Consider the following 21,368-nt stretch of genomic DNA (forward strand, 5'->3'; position numbering starts at 1 on the left):
GTGATGAACTTCAAAAATTTGTACATTTTATGTTATATATACATACAATTTTTTCGAGACATGGTTTCTCTATGTAACCTCCTTGACTCTCCTGGAACTTACTCTGTAGACCAGGCTGGCCTCAAACTCAACAGAGATCCACCTGTCTCTATCCCGAGTGCTAGGATTAAAGGCGAGCACCCCTTCCGCCTGTCTTACAGTATAATTTTTTAAACTAGAACTGTATGGAATACTATTTCTGATTTGCATCAGGATGCTAAAGGGGCATATTCACCACGCCAGTGTTTGTGACAAGTATACTATCATGTATGTAGAGCACTGTAGTCAGACATCACTTACTGAGGGGGCCCTTCTGAGGGCCAGGTCCTTAGCTAGTTTCCCTGTTGACTCAATCTCATAGACTGTATTTAACACTGAGCAAGATGATACTGCAGAATTACATGATTGTGTGAGACTGCTGCCAGGACAGTATGGCATGCTGTTTAGCTGTAATCTCCTTTAATAAGTAGCATGAATGCTCTAAAATAATTGTAAAAATTGTAGTAAATACCCAACCTAGTAACATGGCTGTTTATCATTGCTAAGTACTGCATTCTGTGTTTGATTATGTGTGCTAGTCTTATGCAGCTGATAGTGCAGGAAGTCTCACTTACACATGAACATAGACTTATGAGTATGCACTGCGGAGTGACCTTTGCAGGAAGTGATAAATTCTCAGGTTTGGTGCAGTTGCAGGGAGCATTTGTCCTGTCTGTGATTCCCTTTTCATTTAGATGCCACTGTGCAACTCATGACTTTTCCTAAAATATAGGTTTGGTTTGGGTTCACTGGAAATTCAGATCTGAGGCTAGGAGGAGGGCTCAGTGGGAAGTGCTTTTATGCAAGCGTGAGGACGAAGTTTATGTCCTCAGCACTAATGTAAGTAAATGCTGGGAAGGCGTGGTGGCCAGCTTGTATTGTTAGTAGCTTCAGAGGGCAGAGACTGGATCACCAGAGCAAGCTGGCTAGCTAGATCAATGAACAGTGAGCTCTGGGTTCCAGTGAGAGACCTTCCTTCCCTGTGTAAGGTGGAGAGAGATCAAGGAAGGCATATATTGTCAGCTTCTGGCCCTCACACGCACACATGCGCACACACACGTGTGCACACATGCTATCCTCCCGAAAAAGAACTCAAATAAAATATGCAGAATAAAGAAAAATGTGTGGTTTTTGTTCTTTTTTATTTTGCAGAATGATTCATTCCTTATTGAAGGCTTACTAAGAATTGGTTATAAAATAGAAAATGTAAGTGTTAAAAGAAATGAGAGCCCAGAACACTCATTGCAAATGGATGATAGTCTCGTTGCATGTTTCCCAGCTAATGACTCCTTGTACCCAGCTGTTTACATGTAGCTTTTGGTAATACCAATTTCTGTATGTTGTAAAAAAATCTTATTTTACAAATTTGCCACTTTTTGCCACATACATATATATATATAGAGAGAGAGAGCATAATTTTAAGTCTTTCACAAGTTATTCACTTTGTCTTTAGATTATTTGCCTCATATGTATTTCTCCAATGAAATTAAGTCCTTGGTATGAGGTGTGTTTGTTTTGTTTTGATAATTGCTATACCTATATACGTTCAGACACAAATATAAGTCTATCTGTAATGTCCTGGAGACTGGATTGCTTATATAGTTCCTTCAGGTACAAATATAAGTCTATCTGTAATGTCCTGGAGGCAGGATTGCCTATATAGTTCCTTCAGGTACAAATATAAGTCTATCTGTAATGTCCTGGAGGCAGGATTGCCTATATTGTTCTTCAAGGCCAATACTGACATTAGCAATTCAGCTATTTAATTCCTGAAGTGATTTCAGCTTCTCAGATAGTGTATTCTTGTGAACTTCTGAGAGCACCATTGCACTGCTGGCCCATCTTCCCGCCATGCGCTAATGTCAGTCTTTGCTACAGATGCTGTGGCCCTGTTCTGAACCCTGATCTGTTGCTCGAGACCTTGTGCTCAAGATAGGTCCCTAGTTGACATGTGACTTGAGAGTCCTCTGCCTTCGTGTTACTGATTTCTCCTGCTGTCTCAGCATCCATGTCTGTAACCATGGCAGAAACATTCTTGACCTGCAAGTATGGCCTAAGGGAGTCCAGCTATTCTGCATTGCGTGACAGATAATGAAATACGTGTACAAGATGTTTATCAGTGCTCTGAAATACTGTAGGAGGTGAACTCATAATGCCGCATAAATTTAGAATTAATGCCCACATCCCCTTCTTCATTCCTCTTTTGAAACAGAAAATCTTGGCAATGGAAGAAGCTTTAAATTGGATAAAATACACAGGTGATTTAACAATTCTACCTAAATTAGGATCAGTTGACTGTTGCTGGCCCATGCTAAGTGTTTTCTTTACTGAATGTAAGTATAAGTGCTTTAAATGTTGAGCCTGGCTTAAAGACTATTATTTGGGAAGATGGGATGTGTGTACATAGATGGTACTTGATTTTATCTAAGAGTAGTTAAACAGTGTTTTTGTTCTGGTATAATGCTCAAACAAGAGAATTTCAACACTGCGGTTAGTTTATTCTCTATTTCTTGTCTCACTGGTTTTGTGGCATTATACTCTTAGAGCTACTACCTTGTGGATGTCGTGTTATTATATATAATACCCCAAAGACAGAACCACAGCTGGGGTTCTCTTGTCTTCATCAGAGGAACTGCAACTCCTAACATGGTTTCCATGTTTCCGCTGCATCCGCTCCCCTGTAATGTGAGACGGAACTGCCTCACACTTTTAGCAGTGCTTTCCTGTAAGCTTTTGACTGAGCCGTGTTTGTGACAGTCTAACCGTGTGGCCCTGTAGTAGATGACGAGCAGACAGTTGTCCTCTCCACTGAGAAGAGTATGTACGTCAGCTGGTGTAGGTGCTATAAGTAAATGGAACTTTGTGCTCCATTGTTGACACTGGGGTGTCCTTCACCCAGAGTGTTTAGAGCTTTCTCATCGCGTTGCTGAGGACCCGTAATCACAGGGATGGAGCAACGCAGCTGCTTATCATGTCTTGTGCACCAGTGTGGACTCATTACTGATTCTGTTTCCTGTACTGCAAGGTGGTGTAGTTGTTCTTGTTTTCAGTAGTAAAGTCAGAATTTGAGGGTTAAGTCAGTGTTTCTCAACCCATGGGTTGCGATGCCTTTGAGGTCAAATGGCTCTTTCGCAGGGTTGCCTATGACAATCTGAGTATCAGCTATTTACATTATCATATCATATAACAGCAAATTTACAGTTATGTGTAGCAACAGAAATAGTTTTACAGTTGAGGTCACCACAACATGAGCGGTATTAAGGGGTCTCTGTGTCAGGAATGTTGAGAGCCGCTGGGTTAGTGGTTTTCCTCAGTGCTAGAATCTAGAGGAAGACTCACTCGAGTTCTCTGAAATCAGAACAGCACAGGCTTCTTTCTAGAACTCAGCTCTGTCTCTTAATACTATGGTTGGCGAACATCCCAGATCTTGCTTGAATCTTAAGTGTTAAAAATTTATTTCATCTTGGAAGTTAATGATTGGTTAGATAGAAGCTTAACTATAATTTTGGTGTAGTAAATTTTTAAATCAGATTTTTAAAATCCTTTTTTTGTCATAGCTTAAAGTGCAGAGAATGAGGCTTGATAACCTGTGGTCACAAAGTTTATTGCATTTTTGTTTACTAAGTTTTTTTATTAGAATAGTATTCCAGATAATTTCTCACCAACTTTTCTGTGAAGTCAAATATTAAATAAAGCTCCTTAAATACTTTCACTACACGAAGTACAATTGAGAAAATAGTTTTTCTCATTTTTGTCTTCATACATTTTTATTGGACATTGTATCTTGCACATTGAAAGTACTTGATACTGTTTGTTGAATTGGCTTTGGTAATTATGAGCCCTAATCACAGTATGTTATGAAGGAAGGAAGAATATTATTCCAGTAATAATGTAATAATAAAAATTTAATTGCTAGAAATAAAAACATTTACAAAAGCAGTGAGTGGTTTTCTGGGGTTTGTTTTTTTGTCATATAAGATAAATGTGTTAGGTGATTGCTGTATCACTGAACTACATTCCTAGCCCCAACTTTTTATTCTTTAAATATTTTATATACATATACATACATATATATGTATGTATATATATGAGATTACAAAAACATACAAATTATTTAAAACGTTTAATAATAAATGAACATAATAGAGTTACTGATTTAACTCAAGAATTAGAATACCATGAACACCCAGTTTAAAACTAATGCTCTCTCTCACTTTCTCCCGACACAAATCTCAGATAAGTACCATATCACTAAAGTCGTAACTGAGAATTGCAACTTGCTTGAGGAATTTAGAAGGAACAGTTGCATGCATTGTGTGAAGGTAAGGACACTTACCTGTAAATGTATTTTAAGAATCGCCTGTTAAAACTTTCAGTAGGCATGAAAAATAAAACCATAGAAAGTAAAATAATGGCCCTACTTTAAAGTAACATGCTTAAGGGAAAATGTTAAGGAATTTTGATTTAGAATATTTTTTAAGAAGAAATATGTTAATTAAAATTTTCTAATGATTTAAAAATTAAATTTTTTTCACTCATGCATGTAATCCATTGAGTAATACAATTTCTTTAGTAATATCCTTATCGAAATGTAAACTATGTGTCACAGTTCACTCAGAGGAAGGACTGACTCCTAACTCAATTTTAAAGAAAATTTATGTTTAATGTTCTATAGAATTTTAGTTAAAGCCACTGCTAATAATCTCCATTAATTAAAAAATATTAGTAACTGAAGTAAAAAAATTAGTTATATATGTAGCATCTTTGATATACATTCTTGTTAACTTGTGATATTATACTTAGCAGTTAGTCAGCATTGCCTGTGAGTCAATGACTTACATAATACATTGAAATATCAAGGGTTATTGGATAATACTACATTCACTAGTAACCAAAAGCTATAGTTTTACCATGCGTATCATTTTAGACCACTGTACCTTAAGGATAAATTTTATTTAAAAGTGGACCTATTATAAAACACTATCCACAACAGAAAATTGTTTTATTATTATTTATAATTCGTTGGCTTTAGCCTCAGGTCTTAAGGGAGTAAGGTGGAAAGACAGAGGAGGACACCATGCTTGTACCCTCCTCCACATGTCTACACACAGTGCGCGCACACACACACTCTCTCTCTGATGGTAACATACATGTAACTGTCCTTTCTATATTCCTTCCTCTGGCCTTTGCATGCTTGCACATGGGCAACATACATGCACAGACACATACACTGCACACAAGATAACAATCATGTGCTCTTCTCTCTGGAGTCCTTGTAATACCCAGCACAATGTGAGCTGAGTGTGTTAGTCACATTTTAGGGGCGGTGACAAAAAACTAATTAATTTAATTCATTTTTTTGTCTGTGCTAGGTTGCAGCTGCTGTTGTAGAAACCATGGATATGGTTTCAATACTAATTGAATATATCAAAATAGTAGAGACTACATTCTTATTTTCTGTATAAATAGCCCCCTGGTACTCTAATAGTTCTCCTGGGTATTGGGGTCTTGATTGTCCCTGGAGCTAACTGATGGCTCTTCTTTTACTTTGGTTTCTCAGCAAGGAGAACTCATGAAAATGAGAGGAAATGAAGAATTTTCCAAACAAAGATTTGATCTAGCTGTTGTTTTTTACACCAGAGCCATTGAATATAGGTAAGAGCAAAGCAGAAGATAAACCCTTCATGTGGTGATCCTGGCAGAATGTTAGGAGAACTCTAGACTCTTCCATTTGCCGTGCAGTGTGGTTTGCTCACCTGTGGTGTCTGCAGTGCTGGCAGCCTGACTGCTCCAGCAGGTACCAGGCAGGCCAGGAAGACACTACTCTTTCCACAGACTCACTAGAGTCCTCTCTTCTGTCTTGTCTTCCTTTTGTATCAACTGTTCCTTCTACCCATTAGCTGATTGTTGGGAGGGTGTGTTTGCTCCTCATGTTTAGGATGCTCCCTTCTAGGAGGCTTTGCTTTCTTGGGGGAACTTTTTGCTTGCTTGCTTGCTTGTTTTTGAGAAAGCTTTCCTTGCATAGCCTTGGCTGTCCAGGAGCTTACTCTTAGGCCAGGCTGATCTTGAACTCAGAGATCCACCTGCTTCTGTCTCCTGAGTGCTGGGATTGAAGTGTGCACCCCCAGTGCCCGGCTCTTGGGGAAGCTTTTAAAGAGAATAGTTGTGGTTGTTGAGGGTGTAGATGTCTGCGCTTCACACGATACTCAGATGCTGATCTCCATAGCTGTCCTCCAGGACAGCTTACTCATCTGAGCTGGGCCACCTCACATTCTTGCAGACTTTAGGGGTGCCCTGTAGACTGCCCCCTTTCTTACTGTGTCATTCACAGGGATTGAGGGAATCTAGTTCCATGTTATACCGAAAAGCTGCAGAATTGAGACAGTGAAAATTAACAAAATTTGAAAATACCTGTTACTATTACTTTTGCATTTGACAAGTATCTCTTGTTGGAGCAGTCGAAGTGTCAGAGTCCTGACTGTCCTCCACTGCTCTGTCCTGTGTAGTCGGCTGGCTTCTGTGATGGCCCCATTCCCACAATAGTTCTGCAGGGCAGACAGTCTTGGAGCAAGATACTAGGAATGTCAAAAACCTGAATTTCAGCCAGTCAAGATTCTAAATCCTATTTTCTTTCTTTTCTGCCACATAGTTGTAAAGCTTTAAGAAGACTTTTTTTTTTGTTTTAGTATGAATTTTGTTTGTTTCAGATACTATGTGTTTTACTGACTAAATGTTGCTTCTTTTTAAGACCTGAAAACCATCTTCTTTATGGTAACCGAGCTCTCTGTTTTCTTCGTATGGGACAGTTTAGGTAAGTTGGTTAAAGTAATCTAATTACTGAATTATTATACCCAGTACCTATTTTAGGGAAACATTTATCTGTCTTGCAGGTATGCAAGAAAATCCCTGATAGCTCTTAGTTCTTTGTCTGAAGTAGTTAAATTGGGGGGGGGGGATCATTTATAATGATTGCAGCAAGATCCGAGCATTTGCTAAGTTCCTGTCATCTTAGTCTCTCAGCGCCCTCCATAGGTACGCTGCGTTAGTCCTGCACTGTGCTCGCCAACGGTTGCTGTACCTAGTGAGTCTCAGACACAGGCCATGCTGGCGACATCGACGTTGTTGTGACTGCGATAGCACATTCCGTCCTCTGCTCTGTCCAATCTGCTGTTCGTTTGTCTTGTTATATAAAGTTACATAAATATTTTCATAAATGAAAGAACACATAGAAATTTAGTGGTATTAATGGAATAGAACCATAATTAATTTAGTCTCTTATCAAATTTGAAATTTGCTTTTATTTATGAGTTGAGAAAGAGTGAAAAAATGTTACCCTGTTATGATTCGATTGCCCTTCCTTTAAAATATTTTAGTATATAAGTTATAAGTGTTAATATTAAAAAATACAGATTGTTGTATTTAATTATGCCCTGTCTTATTGTAAGTTTGGGGGGTCCAAAAACTACATCCATGCAGAGGAGAATACTCAGAACACATCGAATTAGAAAACCAAGTTAGAGCCTGGGACCTCAGAACAAGACTGCCTGACGAAGGTCTTACACAGATACTAGTTATAATTCATTTTCGTCTTCTACTTTCTGTTGCCTAAAATAAAAAAGTAAAACTTGGAAAGTCATGAAATTCTCATTATTCATAAAGAAACGCAGCAATTGTTTGGTTGAAAGTGGTTTCCTCATTCTTAGCCTAGAAGCTGTTATGTGGATCATTAGTAATGTTAACTAAGTGATAGAGAAAATTCTAAAAACAATGATAGGAAAAATGGAAAAATGCAGTTGGGGGTTGCTCTGATGAGGTTTTCTATGAAGTCATGAAAACTGAGAAGTCCTCTGTCAGGTGTTTTTACTAAAGCACTCACCTGGGGTGTGGGGAGTGGGAGTGGGGAGGTGTAGTATTTTCCAAGTATGTAGCCTTTTAAAAAAGTAACATTTATTGTGTTTCTCTTTTATTATAAACAGAACACATTCTCATGGTAGAAAATTTGGAAAATACAAGAGTTTAAAAAGAAGAAAATAAGTATCACCAGTAACCCAACCACCTTGGAGAATACCGCTGTATTAACGTTATGCAGCTGTTAGATGGCTTAAGCCGTGGATAATCCGAGGCTATCTAGACTAGCGGAGTGGATGGGCTTGACACAGTCGTCCGTCAATACCACTGTTCTCCACTGGTTCTGACAAGAAGTGAGCTACAAATGCCTAGGTTGTGTCTGGCTAGGCCCAGAGTTAACAGATACTCTGTACTGTTTCAAGATGAATTTGTATGCTTTCAAGATCAGATAAATAGGTTCATGACTTGGCTAGACGCTTGTGAAAATTGAGGTATCTAACCGAAATCTTGCCAGGCAGAAGGTCATCTCCTCTCCAGCTCTGAGTGCTGAGAGGCAAACCAGGGTGATTTCTGCTTTTATGAGTATTTGAAAGATAGACACACGAGGAAGATCTTCCCAAACCCCCGCTGCAACAAGGTGTGAAAGTAGAGACAGTCCCCAGACAGGGAGGGGAAGGTTAAGAATAGGCAGCAGACCTTCCTATCTATGCACCTTGTCGATGCTCTAGCTGTAATTGAATGCTTCTGGTCTCATTACAGGCAGGTTAGTGTACTTGAGAGTCACTAGTTTGTATCAGGCAGTTACCAGCATGTATCTGATGCTCCTTAAACGTATAAAAATCTATGCTCTTACTTCTTACACATTGCGCCCATGGTTTTGCTCAGTAATGCAGAGATGAGGGATGCACTGAGTAGATGATGTGCCTTAGGGATGCGCTGCCAGTGATTGAGATGCTTGCCTGAGTGCAGGAGAACTCTTGCTCTGAGAAGAACTCCTTTAGCTGGGTTACCAAGGCCAAGATGCTGTGAAATTCCCACATTATGTGGATGCCGGCTAGACCTGTCAAGGTAATCTGGTCAAGCAGCTGCAGGAACAGCTGGAGATAAAATATCCATCCAGTGACCCTGGGAGACAGTGTAGTCCTTAGTTGTTCTCAAGGCCAGACTTCTGTTGGTCGTAAAAAAGCAGATGTCAACCTGTAAGAAAACTGAAATGAAAAAAGATTAAAGGCTTTAGTGAACGCTAAAATGTATAAGTGATTCTGAAATATTAATCCTAAAACTTTAGAAAAAATACTCAATTTTAAAAATGTCTTTGGTAAGATTTCTCTCTAAAGAGGTAAAATATGTACATTGACTGTTATGACGGTCTGTCCTGAGTACTTTATACATTTTTATTCCTGAAACCTCCACAACCGTGGGAGAAAACTGTGCTGCAGATGGAGCCTGGGCCCAGTCTGCCTGGATGTGGTCTTTACTGTCAGTCACTTTGGGAAGTGACGGTAGAGTGTGGTGGAAATGGGACGTTGTCACACTTAGGAGGCCTGCTCTCCTACGTCACATGCAGATTGAAACTACAGGTCTCTCTTTCGTGCCCATCAGATTGGCAAGGCTTAAAACCTTCGTAATACCAAGTATTTGAGAGGATGTGGAGCAGAGGAAACTTTGATCCTCGCCTGGAGACAGTGTTAATGGTACAGTCGCTATGGAGAGCAGTCTGACAAGGTGAAGATATGCACACTCCGCAGCCCTTCCGCTGTCAGCCGTGTACCCAGAAGACACGAGCAAGCCTTCACTCAGCGTTGTTTGTCAGAGTAAAGACACGGGAACAACGGAAGCCCATCAGGAGGGAGAGGATGGATGACTTGCGATGTGTTCATATGAAGACGTTTTAAAAGCACTTAAAATGAGTGCCCTATTGAGTGTCAAGCAAGTTGCAGAATGATTTGTACCGTGCGATGCCGTTTATATACTGTTTAAAACATGCAAAATAATGCACCCACAATATGAATTTTAAGTGTTTTAAAAATGTGTGGGCATGTTACATACCAAATGAGTGGCTATCTCTGGGGAGAGAAGGAGGGGACAAGGTTTTTGGACACAGGAGAGGTGGTACAGTGGGTGTCATCTGTAACAAACCTGTAAAAAGAACCGGAGTGAATATGGCAAAATGTTCAATTCCTGCTAAGTTGATACACAAGTGTCCTTCATGTTAATGTTACGTTCTCTGAATTGTGTATGCTTGAGATATTTGATAAAAAGTAAAACAGGTATAATTAAAATGCACATAGAAGGGAAAATACAAAACTATCAGGGTCAGAACGAGACATGATCTTGAAGGAGAGAAACGCCGTCATGTTGTAGTTTTGCGAGGAAGAGCCAGAGATGAAGGGGTGTGAACTGGGAAGCAGACGCTCCATCCTGAAGTGACCAAGGAATCCGTGGTGACTGTATTGTTGAAATAAAGAGATTGTCACTCAGAGAGAGACCTTTGAGAGGATGCAGGTGAGGCCAAGAGCCAGCACACACCCCTCTGGGCCTGGATGTTGTATGTGTGAAGTAAGGAGCTGGGACGCGCCCTCAGGCTGCTGCTGCTGCTGCTTCTCCCTTGGAATCTTTAGGCTTAGGAGTGTGCTTGTGAATGCCAGGACTCCAGGCTTGGATGAGATTTTATTCTGGTCTTCTAGAAGCACACTTCACAGTCAGAGTACGTTACCACAGTGATAGTTGTAATTCAAGTGACCAGAAAGTTCCAGTATCATAAGAAAAGGAATCAGATATGCCTAATTTAGGCAGCTGCAAAAGCTTATGTAATGTGCTTGAGTAGATGTTGCCCGCTCTGTCTCATTTTTGTGAAACACATATTTGGGAAATTTGAATTCTTCTCAGGGGCATAATGAACATTGCTAAGGGGAAATGTAATTGGAGATGGGGGGCATGTATCCCTGAATATTCTAATTTGCTTTGAAAAATCCTTAGCCTTTTGGTATTTATTTATCTTGCAATATTCCTTTTAGTTAGAACCCAACCATGATTTGGTTCTAAAGCAAAGAGACTTTAAGTCCTGTTGATTTGTTTTCTGAATTTCTGAGAACAGAGAAACAGCAACTTAACCAGTTTCTGTGAATTACCCCTCCTTTGAGTGAGTGGGAGGGGCATGCTTGCAAATGCATGTCTGCAGGGCCTACATGGTTAGTTCTGTTGTGTGCTATTTGTATTATTCCTTGTGGTTCTCAGTCGCATGGTCTGTTTTTATTTAGAAGCACTAGATTGCCAACTGTTTGGGGAGTGTGCTCCCTTTTAAAGAGCTGTAACTATTTTATCTGTACAGGTGTTTACTGCATTCATCGTATGCACCGTGTGCACATAGAGCCTATGGAAGCCAGAAGAGTGAGTCACAGACACTTGTGAGCTGCCCTGTGGGTGCTGGGAACTGAACCCAGATGGCCCTTAACCACTGGGCCATCTCTCCAGCCCCATTTTCCCCCTTCTTAAAAAGGAAATGGGTGCACATGATAAAGTTTTGAACTGGAAAGGATCCACTGACAACTTCTGTGTGCTATCCCCTTCCTACCCTCTTAGAGCCTGTGTTTCCATCCTGCCTCATGTCTCTAGAAGTGCTCATGGTGAACCAAGTCACTTTCCATCATATGTATCAGAATAAAGGCGATTGGAGGTGATTCGTGAGACACGTCCTTTTTAAAATCATGAGTGGAAAAACCACTACATATGCTGTCGTCTAATTTGCCTTTTTATGGTTTATTTTTATGAATGAGTGCTCTGTCTGCATGTACAACTTCATGCCAGAATAAGGCATCAGATCCCACTATATATGGTTGTGAGCCACCATGTGGGTGCTGGGAATTGAACTCAGGACCTCTGGAAGAGCAGCCAGTGCGCTTAACCTCTGAGCCATCTCGCCAATCCTAATTTGCTTTTTAAATGTTAATTTTTTTTGTTGTTGTTTTGTTTTTCGAGACAGGGTTTCTCTGTAGCTTTGGTGACTCCCAGAACTAGCTCTTGTAGACCAGGCTGGCCTCGAACTCCCAGAGATCCGCCTACCTCTGCCTCCAGAGTGCTGGGATTAAAGGCGTGCACCACCACCGCCCGGCTAAATGTTAAAACTTTTATATATACCAGTGTGTATTGAGATCTTGTTCTTGTTTGTGGGCAACATTTTAATTGACTGGATACTCAAGTGATCCATCAAGTTGTACTAATATATGTTAGTTATTATAGTAGTTAGGGCTACTTGGATTAGTCTGTAGATTACTTATAATTACAAATTATTAGAATATAGAAAAAGAATAAATTATTAGAATATAGAAAATTATTAGGATATAGAAAAAGAATAAACAAAAATGAGTGGGTGGTGGTGGCACACGCCTCTAATCCCAGTACTCAGGAGGCAAAGGCAGGTAGGTCTCTGTGAGTTGGAGGCCAGCCTGGTCTATAAAGTGAGTTCCAGGACAGCCAAGGATACACAGAGAAACCCCCCTCCCAAAAAAATGAAATATATATACATTTATATAGTTTTCACTTAATTAAATGCAGGTTTCAATGACTTTACTTATATTCAATACTCAGGTGCTAATGTGTCTTAGGATAAATTATTGGTAAGCTGCTTTTGCTCTGTTAGGTGAAGGAGCATGTCGAGTTTTAGAGCTTGCATTTGAAACATCTTGCTTCTGTTGGCGGCTGTCAGTCACTGTGTATTTAACAGTAGCTGAGTGAATTTTGTTTTATGCTTTTAATAGTAACATTGAGCTACTTGGGGAATAGTTAATTGTTTCTTTTTTAATCTAGTCTGACCTTGAAAGTAATGATTGATAAATACAAGGAGGGGGGAGATCCTTGACAGCTAGCCAAGGGCTTGTATACTTCACCCCGTAGATATATGTTGTGGTTTGAGAAGGTCCGTGAGTAGCATCTCCTCCCTCACCCTGTCCCGCATCAGTTGAGATGGGTGTGGAACAGAACCTAAGCAGACGTTGGGACTGCAGGCCTTGAGTTTGATTGCTAGACCGTTCAGTACTGATCCACTCACAGGCAGAACCAGGCAGCCAAGGCCTGGAAACCTTAAGCCTGAAAGAAAATCACGTAATCTGATCTTCTGTCTGTGTTAAGGTCCCAGAGTAATAAATAAAAAGGTAATTATAATAAGTTGGAACACGTGAACTGTGGCAGTTGTCATCTCAAGTGCCCCATTGTCATGGACTGTAGTGCTCCTGCACAGAGCCCCTCTTGCTCGCTTGGCCGCAGTGGTCTAGATGAACATCAATGTTCACATTGCTCCAGGTATAAGATGTGGTCACATGCTGGGAAATCTACTTAAATTCATGTATCCCCAGATGGGTTATTAAATTATTAACAAACTGGCATACTGTTATGGTACCACTATGTTAATACCATTCAACCTGATTGAACAAGTAATACCAGGGTTCTTGTTATGGCGGATGCCAGAAATGGGGAAGAATAGATACAGTCCCTGTGTTCTAGCTGGTGAGCCAGCAATGTGAAGCCTGCAGTTAGAAGTTGTGTGTGTGTGTGTGCATGGAACTGACGGTGTGACCAGTGGGCTCAGTTACAGAAGGGAGAGAAGGTGGTTAGGGTCTACACTTTGCAGGTTATAGTAAGGCTGTTGGCTGTTAAGTGGGGTGGTAGGAGGCCAAAGAATTTCAAACAACTTGAGGCTGTCACTCATGGTTAGTACCTTTAGAAAATTTTTCTGGTTCCAGGAAATTGGTTTGGAGGAGCCGCAGCAAGGCTGAGGATGGGGAGAATGTCGAAAGACTTCAGGCTGACAGTCAGTTACCATTGGTAACTCCAGTTCTGCCTGCCAGGATGTGAGAGGGTTGGATGTAGCCATGTGGACCATGTTCTGTAGCCAGAGGAACTGCCAGTGGAAGGCTGTAAGCTGAGAACTGTGAGGATTGCTGTGTAGATGACTTCTAGAAATGCCCAGGCGGAGAGACTTGCTGCTGCACGGTTGCTCTAGATCTAGGGAGTAGACTGAACTGGCCTAAGTGAGAAAAGTTTAATTCCCAGGCTGTAGAAGAAGGTGGCCCTGAGGTGATACGTCATGGCCCAGGCTGTCAATCTAAGTCCTAGATTTGTAGCCTGAAGGACTTGGCTAGAAAGTTGCCACTCCTCCCTCCCCTGTGGTGGCAGGGTGCCTCCTGTGACTTAGCTATCAGGCCAGCTGTGTTGGGAATAGACTGGATTCCCGGAAGTGAGTTTGAAATAGCACCTGAAGCCCAACAGAGCCCAGGCACCCCTTGCTCTTCCTTCTGGTTGCTGTCCACCTCTCCCCAGAATGTTTGTCTAGACTTCCATTGGGCAGTTTTAGTTTCTCATGCAATGCAAGTGGGACCGTGTACTGTGTGTTTTTGGCTTATTGTGTTTGGCTCTTATCATTGTGTGTGTGTGTGTGTGTGTGTGTGGGTTCATGTTGTTGCATTTACTTTTACAGTAATCACCTATTTCATGGTTAGGCCATATTTTATCCAGCGTGTCATTGATGGGCATTTTGGTAGTTTGCAGTTGGCTGTTGGTGGTACCAGTGTCTGTTAAGTGTACAGCCAGGGACAGAGGGCCTGCTTGTCTTCTGCTGTCGTGGTAGCTTTCCTGTGATGGGATCATTCCGTCTCCTGCGGGGTGTAAGATTCAGTCCATGTCCTCACCAGCACTAGTTTAAACATGGTGTGTATGGAGTGGTGTAAGCCTAGTTGGTCTGCACGCCTGTACGTTGGTTAAGGACACTTGAACCTTTTCCCATGTGCCGATTGCCTGTTTGGATGTCCTGTTGTGAAGTAATTGTTGGTCTTTCCCCGAGTTGGGTGCTTGCCTGTATGGCACTGCTGTGGTCTGGGTGACAGTCACTGAGGCAGCACCACAAGCATCTCCCATTCTCAGTGGCTTGCCCTTGCAGAACTTGGTGTTTGTCTTCTCCAGAAGCTCTCAGTTCTAGGGATGATGAAATGGTTCCGTGGGTGGCACCTGCCATCACACTGGAAAGTCGGAGTTTGACCGCAGGTTGCACGTGGTAGAAAGTTTAGAACCGACCCCATACTCGCCTCCCTACTACAACACACACAGCAGCTATCAGTTGCTGTCAATTTTTAGTATATTGCAGTTTTTCAGTTTCTTCCTTTCTGGTAAGCACTTTTTGTGTTGTGTTTATAATCTTTGTCCGCTCTAAGGCCACCAGAGTGTTCTATGTTTCTTCTAAAAGTTTGACCCCCCTTTTTTTTTTCTTGTTGTAATAGGAGCTGCAGTGGGCTGCGTTCCGGCCGCCCCAGCTCCGCATGGCTAGCTTATGCCCGAAATAATTACACGGAAACTGTATTCTTTTAAACACTGCCGGGCCCATTAGATATAACCTCTTATTGGCTAGCTCTTACATATTGGCCTAACCCATTTCTAATATCCCTATAACTTCACGAGATGTCTTACCAGGGAAGATCTTAACCTGCGTCTGTGTCCGGTGGGAGAATCATGGCGACTGCCTGACTCAGCTTTTCTCCCAGCATTCTGCTTTGTCTACTCCACCCCCCTAAGGGCTGGCCTATCAAATGGGCCAAGGCAGTTTCTTTATTAACCAATGAAAGTAACTCCTTCATCCTTTTCTTTTCTTTCTTTTTTTTTTTTTTTTTTTTTTTTTTTTTTTTGAGGCAGGGTTTCTGTGTAACAGCCCTCATTTTCCTAGAACTAGCTCTTGTAGACCAGGCTGGCTTCGAACTCACAGAGATCCACCTGTCTCTGCCTTCTTAGTGCTGGGATTAAAGGTGTGTGCCACCACCGTCCAGCCCGTTTTTAGATGCACAGCCTCCTGAGCTTGTTTTAGTGTTGAGGGTGAAGGACCAGTGGCCATATGTGAAATGTTTAAGTGGTTAACAGTCTGCCCCGTGCACTGTGTGGTCACTTATGCCATAGATCAGTTTGCAAAGAATCTCCTGCCCATCCCTCTTTCCTTACCAGTCGATCTAATTGTTTATCTTTAGGAGGTTTTATTATTTTGTTTTTTTCTTTTTTAGTATCCTTAATATTCAATATAAATAATTTAATATTTAATATCTTTAATACCTTCAGTAGGTGTTAATGTTTGATGGTATGCTACCTCATTTTGTTCTTTTTAATGTTTGGAGCACAGTGACTTGGTGTGCATGACTGAGATGATGAACAGTGAAGTCACACCAGGCGCTTAAACTAGGGAGCTGGAACAGACAGTGAGGAGGACACGGAATGTGTGAGCTTACAGGAAAGAGCAAGATGTCTGAGCTAGTGCTTTAGACAGTTCGGAGAGGGTGTGGTGTGGGGGCGTCCTTGAAGACAGGTGCCAGGAGACAGACCAGTGCCTGACTGTTCTAGTGTAGTATGCACCCCAACAGAACAGCTACACCATTGTCACCTTCCCCATTTCACAGATGAGAGAGTAGGCCCCGAGCCAGTGACATCCTGCAGGAGCCAGAAGCTGTATTCTGACTGCACTTAACATGGGACTCATGTTCTAGAGGAGCTATTCTCAACCTGTGGAGGGGATCAGATGATCTTTTCATATAGGGGTCATCCAAGACCATCAGAAAAATACAGATATTTGCATTCAATTTATATCAGTAGCAAATTACAGTTATGAAGTGGCAGTGGAAATAATTTTATGGTTGGGGTGACTGCAATATGAGAGGTCACAGCATCGGGAGGTTGAGAATTACTGTTCTGGAGTCTGCTCTGTTCAGTGTAGCTTAACTTACATGGTGTACAGAAGGCTTGGGAGTTACCTTGTTGAGAATCAGAAGTTCTGTTAAAAGACAGAGTATAGAAAGTCATGGGAACAATAAGTCAGCATAGATGTTGGAGAGACAAGGAATGCTCTGGGAATACTGGACCTGATCCTGAGGGGCTGTGGTGGACCAGATGGTTTCTCCCCTTTGTTTTTCTGCATTTTCTAACTTTGCTACAGTGGACATTGACTGTATGGATTAAAAATTATTAGATTATATTCGTGGAAAATTCACAATGTACAAATAGGTAAATGATATATAGTACTTTAACAGTAAAAAAATGGAATGTTTAAATGCTTTATTTCTTGTTTTTCTTTTTAGAAACGCACTTAGTGATGGAAAGAGGGCCATTGTTTTGAAGAACACCTGGCCAAAGGTAGGCTTCTTCTGTATCATACAGCAAGCGAGCCCTTGAACCTTACCACTGTGTGAAAACCGGTCTGTGGGGATAATGTATTTGTACATCAGAATGCCAGGTGATAGTACAGAGAGCTCAAGGACGGGGGCGGGTTCCTGAGTCTACTGTAAGTTCAAGGCTCGGTTGGGCGCTGTGTAGTGAAGCACATCCCTGCAAGTAAGAAGCCCTCAGCTTCGTGGAGGCAGGGAGTGAAGGGGTGGAGGAGAGGACTGGAAGGACTCAGGGAGAATGAATGAGGCTCCTTTCTGCCTCGGGATTAGAGAGGATTCCGAAGCTCCTCACAAGTTTTAATTCTATTTTCTTTGTGCATATCCGTCACAGCGTGCATGTATTCCCTCTCATCCCGAGCCCTGAGTTTTCTTGAGAAGCACAGTGTACAAAGTCAACAGCAGAAACTTATCAAGGCACGAATGCACTAAGCGGCCAGGGCGAGATCACTCATACACAGATCTCAGATATAGCTGGCAGGATTTAGATTCTGAATATGCAGGGCACTCTTAAAGCAAGTAAGAAAACTGATAGGAAAGAGAACCAGTAAAATGAGTAAGTTCTCATGGAAAAGAAAACTTGTCCCGAATGGCCAGTAGAAACGAGAAACCCAGGACTGCAGAGATGTCTGGTTAGCAGTGCTTGCCCTAGTCTGAAAGGACAATATCTCTCCAGTGTCATTTTCCTGCGCTCAAGTCAGGTGCTCAGACTGCCTGTAACTCCAGCTCCACAGGATCTCATACCTCTTCCGGCCTCCCAGGCACCCCATACACACATGCACACAGAAGCACATACATATACAAAATAAAAATGTAAGTAGATCTGTTTTAAAATGAGGAACATGTATTTCTAATCAAGTTGTAGGGGGGTAAGAACAGAGACAACCCGAACGGAACAGAGGAGAGGGCCTAAGGAGCACAGACCCACATCGGCACAGCAAATGAGGTGATGTGATGGTCCTCCCGTGAGCCTAAGGGTTCTGAGGGATGCATTGGGTGGTAGAGGAAGCTGGTGGGAATGAGCTGGCTTATAACTTCCTGCTTCGAGAAGAAGTAGGACGTACCCACCGTAATTACTATATCCTCTATGCATGTACCTTAGGAAATCTCTTGATCCTCTGTACCCTGGTAGCTACTTTTTCCTGTTTATGTACCCTAGACACTTTTTTGCATATCTACACATGGTAAAATGTACACACACAGTCATTGAAGCCTTTTCTGTGTACAGTTTTGGTTCCACACTAATGATTGATTGATAGTGATAGTTGAGACTGAACCTGGAGGCTCACATACTGACACACACCCTACAGCTGAGCCCTGTTCCCAAATACCCTACAGCTGAGCCCTGTTCCCACTCAGCTGTCTTCTTTCCCTTTTGAGATGTTGGCTTCATTAAGTTGTCCTGACTGTCCTTGAACTCACTCTTGTGGTCCAAGCCTTGAACTTGTCTCTTCCCTTTCTCCTGAGTAGTAGAGGTCACTGGTCTCTGCTAGAAGGCCGGTCCTAACAGCATTCTTGTCCAGTGGGAAAGTAGATATATGTCATGTTTTCACTTGGTCCAAAATCAGAGTTGTTGCTTTGGTTTTCCTGATGCATTCACATCTTGAGCACCTGCCCTTTCCCACCCCAGTCTGGCTATTCTTTCTCTGACTCACTCTGTTTACCTTTTGGCCTCCTGATTTTCCCTCAGATATGCAGGACCCCATTTCACTTTCCTGTGTCTTCTATCTTGAATGCTTTCCTTGAGCATTAGCTTCCTATTTCACTACTGGCCATTCTTCACTTAGTGTTTCCTAATCACATAAGAATGCCAACCCTGACCCTTCTAGGTATTTTCTAGTCTCTTCCTCCTTTCTCCTCTTCTCAGCATTTACTATCTTTTTAAACATACTGTGTGTCCAGTTAAGTAGCATTCTAAGGCAAAGGTTCTGTGATTTGCTCTAGAATCCAAGCTGTCTTGACCCTAGAATTAAGTCGTAGAGCAGCAGTAGACATGTGAGGGTGAGAGCAGCAGAAACCTCAAGAGCGCAGAGACTGACCAGTGACATAAACTATCGGAGACTAAATTGTGTTGGAAATAAGCCGGTTAGCTTATTAACATTTATGGATTTTAAAGACAGTATTAAATGAAAAGAATCAATAAAAGCAAACACAGCACAGTTTAGGAGAACACTTACTCTGCTAATCTTTGCTTCTGGGAAGGAAAGGGAAAAAAATTAGCAAGTTACCAAGGAGATTTTAGTCATGTCTGTAGTTTTAGTAAATAAAAGAGAATCTGAAACATATATAACCTATTAAAGCTTAGTTCTCTCTGTGTGTTCACAGATTAGTCTCTGTTTTCCTAAATCATAAAATTATTTTAGCTGGGGTTTTAGGGCAACCGAGGTGGCCATGAGGTCAAGGCATTTGCCATGCAAGCCTGACGACTTGAGTTCCTTTTGTTGAAGGCTGTAACTGACTCCTGAATTGTCTGATGGTTTCCACATGTGCGCACCTGTGTGTGCACACACGCCCCATGGTGAGCTGTCCAGATAGATTGTTTGGGGCTCATGTACATGGTGCTCAGTGTCTTGCTGTTGGCATAGTGAGTCTTCTGCTTGAAATAGAATCTTTGTTGATCACCAAAACTTGCATTTGGCAAGTATTTCATAAATGTTTGTAAAACAATTGAGGAATAGAAGTCTTAGTACTAAAACTCAGTTCATATTAGCTTTCCAAGGATCTCTTGTAGATTTATTAAAAAAAAAAGTATTAAAATAAAACTTCACTTTTTTTCCTCACTGAGTCAAAAGTTTTCTGAGTACTTAATGCTCCCTGTGTATGTAGTCCCAAGGAAGACCTTCTGGAATTCTCTCTCTAGATGCCTGCCTTATCAGCCTCAAGCTGTTCTGTTCTTCCAGTTCCTTCCAGTCCGTCCCCTCCTGCATTCTTCCTGCGCCGAGGTGTAGGCTCTCTTCAGAAAGGAGCAGTCTTTAGCCTTGCAGCTCCTCATCTCTCTTGGATCATTCTGTTCTCTTGCCCACAGTCAAGATTTTGTTTTGTTTCTTGTTTTTGTAAGCCATAATTTCTTTTGTTTTTGTCCCTTGTCATTCCATCTTAGCTGAATGTATAAACTAGAGTCTAGGCGCCTTGATTTTTACAGACTTTTACCGTGCAGTGAGAGCCTTCAGATGCACAGCTGCAGTCCAGGGAAGAAGAGCCCTCACGTAGCTATGTGGTTAATGTGAGGGACACCCGAAGGGAGTCCAGATTGGGTTAGGCGCCTGCCTACCTGTAGATCCATCGCAGTGTCCTGGACACTGGCCAGTTCCCTGCTTCACCCATGCTTTCGCTCAGCTATGTTGTCAGGGTGAAGGGTTAGAAATGATGGCCTCTAGTCCAAGGGATGGGAGATAGGCCAGCACTGGGGGATTTCTTCTTGATGGTATAAATAACCAGAGTATCTTTTTCTTTCTTTCTTTTTTTTTTTTTTTTTTTTTGGTTTTTCGAGACAGGGTTTCTCTGTGGCTTTGGAGCCTGTCCTGGAACTAACTCTAGACCAGGCTGGTCTCAAACTCACAGAGATCCGCCTGCCTCTGCCTCCCGAGTGCTGGGATTAAAAGAATAACCAGAGTATCAAAGGGAGAACATGACTTTGGTAATTGATTTCAGGAAAGAGATAATTGTAATCTTAATTTAAACAACTTCAGCAAAGAGATCTGAGAAAACCCTTGTAGGTCATTGGAAGTTGCACTGAATTTTTTAGGAGTGCTGGAAAGGGACCTGATAGAAGGTGGGAATAGTGGAGGTGGCAGGGAATGGTGGAAATATTCTCTGAAGGTTTAGTTATGGCTGTCACTTGAGGCTAGCTGTGTTTTCCTCGTTTAGAGCACCTGTGTAAACTCTGACGCGGATCAGTGTCTAGAGGTAGGATTTTGACCTTGTGTGTCTGAGGGATCTCAGCTCTCAGGAAGTAGAGTGCCCACCCTTAGGGACAAGCAGTGTTGAACAAGGTACCTTGTGAGTCAGTATCTTTGATCTGGGACTAGACAGTCTGGCTAAATTTCCTTAGAACTCACAGACAGGTCCCAAGAACACAGCACAGAATCCGCATATACACAGACTTCTATTAATGCAAACTGATGTTTTTTTTTTTTTAAAAAAAAAACAAACAAACACTTTTTTGGGACTTTTCATTTGGATTCTTGTTAAAAAAGAGTGTTCTGTAAGATAAATTATAAATAAGGAGATCTGGACCAGGTGTCGTTAATCAGGTTT

General features: G+C 41.7%; 1 protein-coding gene across 9 annotated transcripts in view; it reads left to right on the plus strand.

Moving 5' to 3' along the window:
• Ttc3 (tetratricopeptide repeat domain 3) overlaps positions 1-21,368 on the plus strand; it is a 96,330-nt gene that overhangs the window by 14,960 nt on the left and 60,002 nt on the right. For 6 of the 9 annotated variants that reach the window (XM_050162047.1, XM_050162048.1, XM_050162045.1 and 3 more), the window contains 6 exons: positions 1,231-1,284; positions 2,291-2,411; positions 4,315-4,400; positions 5,639-5,733; positions 6,827-6,889; positions 17,028-17,082. In XM_050162047.1, coding sequence (XP_050018004.1) covers positions 1,231-1,284; positions 2,291-2,411; positions 4,315-4,400; positions 5,639-5,733; positions 6,827-6,889; positions 17,028-17,082 — 474 coding nt within the window. Of the gene's footprint in view, positions 1-1,230; positions 1,285-2,290; positions 2,412-4,314; positions 4,401-5,638; positions 5,734-6,826; positions 6,890-9,528; positions 10,432-17,027; positions 17,083-21,368 lie in introns of those variants that run through there. The other 3 variants (XM_050162052.1, XM_050162049.1, XM_050162051.1) reach the window with 3 other exon arrangements.

The sequence above is a fragment of the Alexandromys fortis genome, unplaced genomic scaffold (assembly GCF_014885135.2).
Source record: "Alexandromys fortis isolate MF-2015 unplaced genomic scaffold, M_Fortis_MF-2015_v1.1 scaffold_128, whole genome shotgun sequence".
Classification (NCBI taxonomy): domain Eukaryota; kingdom Metazoa; phylum Chordata; class Mammalia; order Rodentia; family Cricetidae; genus Alexandromys; species Alexandromys fortis.